This window comes from Macadamia integrifolia, chromosome 13, assembly GCF_013358625.1.
Source record: "Macadamia integrifolia cultivar HAES 741 chromosome 13, SCU_Mint_v3, whole genome shotgun sequence".
NCBI lineage: Eukaryota > Viridiplantae > Streptophyta > Magnoliopsida > Proteales > Proteaceae > Macadamia > Macadamia integrifolia.
In genome coordinates, this window is record NC_056569.1 from 19,876,632 (window position 1) to 19,882,423 (window position 5,792).

The 5,792-nt window shown below is 37.1% G+C and overlaps 1 protein-coding gene across 1 annotated transcript in view; it reads left to right on the forward strand.

Annotated features, from left to right (window-relative positions):
• Nucleotides 1-4,695: 4,695 nt before the first annotated feature.
• LOC122059600 overlaps nt 4,696-5,792 on the forward strand; it is a 16,399-nt gene continuing 15,302 nt past the window's right edge. Inside the window, exons 1-2 of the mRNA XM_042622483.1 lie at nt 4,696-5,072; nt 5,156-5,440. Of these exons, the coding sequence (XP_042478417.1) occupies nt 4,839-5,072; nt 5,156-5,440 (519 nt within the window). The 5' untranslated portion in view covers nt 4,696-4,838. The remainder of the gene's footprint in view (nt 5,073-5,155; nt 5,441-5,792) is intronic.

The window sequence follows — 5,792 nt, forward strand, 5'->3', positions numbered from 1 at the left end:
GCAAAGCCTGGTTTGTAATACTTGTAATCTAAAGCTAAAGAAAACCCCTTAGCCTTTGTCCATATCTGTTGTTTTCATACATGATCCTGTATTTTAAACGAGTTAATACTTCAGCCCTTGGATAGGAGGCAGTTTTCTATCACCCATGGCCATGAGGTTATGGATGATGTTTAGAGGGTATCCACAAAAATTGGGGGTATTATCGACTTTGTACATTAGTAAGGCAAAGCATTCATAACCCCTAGATGGGTATATTTTTCCTTTATTCACGGTATATAAAATTACATGATTTACATTCACATATTGGCTGTATGTGTTGATGGTTCAAAATACTTACCATGCATGCATGAAAACTTTTTGCCTCAAAAAAAGATGAAAAATTCCATGCAGAGTCCTGTCCTCCTTGCAATAGCAAGATCAAAATGACCAAACCCCTTCGCTCTCATTTGACGTATCATAACTCATCTCTACTTTGTGCGGCGGTCATGCATGAAAACCCTCCCCTTAAAATAATATCCATCAAAATTTTATCTTGTGTCTAATATTTTTGAGTGGAAAAAGAGAATTGTAACGTCAAGACACACAAGAGAGCAAAATGACTACCCTACCTCACATGAAACACGGAAATCCTATCACTATTGATACTTCTATGCACACTTCAATTAATCCACTCAGTCTTTCAAAAAACCCTCTCACTCTTAAGTGTTTTTAGCAAAACAATCGATTGTGAGTTCAAATTGAGCTATAGATCTTCTCACATTAGATTTTACAAGCAATGCATGTGCAAAAATGACTGAGAACTCGAAACGGTCAGAAACTGACCAACAGAAAATGAAATTCCTTCCATTCCGGCGTGGTCTTAAACGTACAAAACTGACTTCTTCATCCATAACGTCACTGTGCCACTGCAAATCCACCATTGACAGTTGTCAGAGCTGAGGAAATAGAAAAAAGCTGTAAGAGACGGTTTTGAAATGGGGAATATTTACTGAACAGAATGAAAGAAACATGCAGAGAGGGGTAGTAACAAGTTTTAATGTCTGTTGCAGGGGAACGAAGATTAAGATATATATATAATAATTCTCATATGGTATATTAATTTTTGGACAAAGTTTTTCTTCACTAGTGACTAAATGAAAGAACGATCAAGAATTCACCCAAAAAAAAAGAGACGATCAAGATGGGTCTATCATCAGTACTCCCACCTCTCCCCCTCTTATCGTACATGATCACCTTAAGGGGGGGAGAAAGCGCAAAAGCCAGAGCAACAGCAGGAGAAAATGGAGAAAAATATTTTTACAATAGACACCCCTCCACTCTAAATTAGAATTAAAAAACATTAATAAGGATAATAATATATACATGGGAGAACATTTTCCTAGAGGGAATGCCGTTCCTACGAATGCATGAAGGTCAGCAACCATAAAAATGTTATTTCCCTTTCATGGGGCCAGTTTGGTCATTTCATCTAGATCACATGTGTCTGGGTGCAAAGATCACACTCTCACATAGAAAAAAATTTCCTGCAAGTATAGTGTGATGAATCACTTTACTAGGCATAGTGATGGAAAATATTACCAATTTGAAAATCAAGATATTTTACATTGTATGCGTGTGTGCTGTGAGGTAATCACCCAAAAAAAAAATTTTTTTTTGAGAGGTAATCAAAAGAAAATTAATGGTAGAAACCAATTACTTACATCCACATAAACATTAAGGGTTACCCTATGTCAAGGCTCCAATGGGAATCATTATGACATTTAAAAGTGAAGAAGGGGCAAGTCTCATCTCTCCCTCTCTTAATTTATCTCCGTCTTCCTTTCCTTCATGACTCTATTATATTTTTCTTTGATCATCGACAAATGCAATTGTTCTTCACTATATGTTACAAATTCCTCTTTCCAGCAAGAAGCAACAATGGTGGGAAAACTTTCCTTATTTTGGATTAAATATACCATGTTATATTTTGGATTATATAGTCTATTGACTCTCTTGTATTATTTTTTTCTCAATAACATATAAGGTAGATCCTTATGTAGACATATTGTATATATGATAGTATAAAATTACATTGTATATCATAAAAGTACATGTGCTTTAATTCAATAGCCTAGATTTAATTATTCTAATACTAAGGGTGTCAAATTCAAATCGAAACTGGCCGGATTGAATAAGTCGAACTCAGCTTAACAAATAAAATTTGATTCGCTTTGATTATCCAATTTCAAAACCAATTCAGTTCTGAATCCAACATAGGAGTCGAATGCAAAATCAAAACTGAACTAAATTTGGATACTAATATATATTAATACATTATAACACTAGTATATTATAGTATATATTACTCTTCATTTTTTTTGTTTGAAAGTATATATTACTAATGTTACTATTAGATTTAATAATACTACTATGGAGAAAAGAATCATATTCGTTGACACAATTGGATGTGAAAAGACCTAATTGCCCCAGTGTGTGCTAGGTATGCCCAGCTATGTCTGGGTGTGGAAACTCTACATGGAACTATATAATGAATAATACATTATATTATATATTGTATATTATAATATATGAAACAAGTATAAGAATCGAAACCAAATAATACAAGGACCAAATAGAATCGAATTTAGAACCATACCTAACATGTTAAGTTTGAATATCAAATTACGAATTGATTCAATTATTAGTTCGATTTCAAATCACACCAACACTCTCTAGAATCGAACCAATAATCAATTTCTAATATTACAGACTTGAGAAAATTGCATTGCCACCCCCTGAACTTTGGTCCTTATTCAATGCCACCCCCTGGACTTTTCGAAATATCAAAGCCACCCCCTAAAAATTCAAACAATTTAAAATTGGTCCTTGCCATTAGTCGACCGTGTTAAGTGAATAAAAATCTGTTAGTTTTATTACAATATACCCAAAACACCCCCACCTATCGTGAGAGGATAATATTGCCCTCCCTTTCATTTCTTCTTCTAAATCCATTTTCCCTCTCACTCCGGCATGCGATTCTCGGGTCGAACAAGAAGAAGGAGGAAGACGGAAACCCCTTGAACCTGCAACTCGATCGTGCAATTCCCCTCCGGCGTGCGATTCTTAGGTAGAAAGCTGATTGGCGTGCGAACCTCTTCCTTTCGGCATGCGATTCCCCTGATAGTGTTTCTTCTTTCTGAAGTTCTTAGATGAACCCAATATTTGGAATCAATCAATGAAGAAAATCCGTTTTGATTAAGGATTTTAGAGAGAATGTTGAAGATTTCAGGGAAGTCAAAACGAGATTCTATTGTGTTTTGGTTGTTTTAGTGTTTATCTTGCAACCTAGAGAACAGAATCGGAAGGAATTAAGGAGGCTTCATTCGCAGACCTCACAAGTGTTGGTTACCCCTTTGCCTAGCCTGGGATGAGGGTGTTCAATAAAGAAGATGACTTGCTTTTCTCCATTATCCCTTTCATTTTGTACTTCTCTTTCTACATTCTCTCAAGTTTCTCTCATCTCGACCCTAGAGTGCAGATTCTTTTCACAACCTGGTGAGCCTTTCCCCATTAGAATCTCTTTCCTTCTCTGCTCCTCCATTCCCATTCTCTCACGTCTCACAGTACTCCAATTCCAAGATTAAAATAGGGAAGCTCACCGGTTTGTTATTTGTTAGGTGGGAAGTGTCAATCCATCCCGCGGAGGTGAGTTACCATCGTGGAGAGTATGAAACCTCTTTCAGACTTGGCTACTGCCTTGGGCATGGAATATATAGTTGCAGAGAGCTGGGCTCCTGAGTATGGGAACACAATCCTGTCCAAATGGCCAATTAAGAAATGGCAAGCTCAGAGAATTTTCGATGATACTAACTTCAGGTAGTCTTCCTTCTTCACTTCTCTCTCTATTTTCGTTGCTTTCCACTATTTAATGAACCCTAAAAATCAAATCTGTCCATATTCCCCTTTATAAGCTACCCTTTTACCAATCCACTGGGAAAGAATTGAGGAGGAAAAAGAGTTGAAGAACTAGACAATCACCAAGTTTTGGCTCTGTTTCTTCTCTACTTTCTTCCATCCATTCACAAGCCATGCAAGATGAGAGGAAGATAAGAAAGATTTAGCTTCAAGTAGTCTCTTGGTGATTTCCTGTCATCTTAGATGAATGTCTCGCTATTAGCTCACCTAGTGCAATCACTCTGCCAGTGGTTTCCGACCTAAGAATCTCACGTTGGAGGGGAATCGCACGATCGAGTTGCAGGTTTCAGGAGGTTTTTGTCTTCTTCCTTCTTCTTGTTCGACCTTATTTAAGTGAGTGAGGAATGAGAGGGAGAATGGGTTTAGAAGAAGAAATGAAAGGGAGGGCAATATTGTCCTCTCATAATAGGTGGGGGTGTTTTGGGTATATTGTAATAAAACTAATAGATTTTTATTCATTTAACACGGTCGACTAATGGTAGAGACCGATTTGAAATTGTTTGAATTTGTAAGGGGTGATTTTGATGTTTCAAAAAGTTCAGGAAGTGGCAATGTAATTTTTTCTACAGACCTTTTTTTTTTTTTTTAAAGAAAAGAAGAAGGTTACATTGGCGCTACACTTAGATAAAGGGGAAAAATGATGACCCCACCCTATCGAATAAAAAATCCCATCCAAAAAACTGCAACACCTCGTAACATAAAAAATCCCATCCAATAAGAAAACTGCAACACCTCGTAACAGCCACGCGGCCACTACCCAATGCATTCTCATTGGCCACCGCGCTGGTGTGGCGATCCCCCAGTTTTTCTGAGACTTGAAATGCTATCATCACAGAAATTCTGTGAAAATTTTCAGCTCCAATTATCTGAATTCAGAAACGGTGATGACGTCCTTACATTCATGGATTGCAACTACAGCAAAAACAAAATCTGTTCTCACTCTCTCTTCCTCAGCATCTTCTTCTTCTTCTTCTTCCAATCTCTCAAAATATCACTTGTATCCTTCACCATCTTCTCCCACTCGTCTCATCTGTCGATGCGAAAATCTGAACAAAGACCTCGAATTCTTCCTCCATGATGCCCTCGATGATTCCGGAATCGATACCAAACATGCTCGCGTGAGTTGCTTTTGTCTCTTTCTTTCACTCTGTTTCTCTTTTGAGATTTGTTTGATTGATGATTTGGTGTGTTTGATTTGCAGAAGGCGAGAGAGGGCTTCTGCTCTCAGATTCAGAGGTTATCAAGTGTGGAGAGGGAGACGAGTATTTGCATTAATAGAAGGGTTGATTTGGCTAAAACAGCTCTACACATTGGTGCCGAAGATGATTCAATTATATCCCACTCATCGGTGCCTCTACCAGTTGATTCCTTTATTGAACGATTGGACAATCTTTCAATGAGTTATTGCTCACATAATGGTTCATCCTTTCGATTTCCGCCGGAGGAATTCCTTGCATGTCTTGAGAGATTTTTGTATGGTCATAAGGTATTAATGGGCTTTAATTATGACCTCCTTTCTCTTATTCTAATGATAAATTGTTCATGTTGCTCCTTATGCTATGATTGTGGTTTATTTTACTCAGTTCTGCTTGAAACAAAACTAATTTGAGAACAGTAATGATGAATGCATTGTATCCATATCGGCTTAGTGGCATTATTTGAGAGTGATCACCATTACTTATAATATTAATATGTAATTGGATTTATGGAAATGTGAAATTGTAGAATTTATTAACTAACAGATCTACAATAGAACAAGGCAATTGCGGTTCTGTTTGTGAGTAAATGCTATGATGGAAAATTAGCCGTTAGTGACGGCTGCATAGACTGTATTTCTC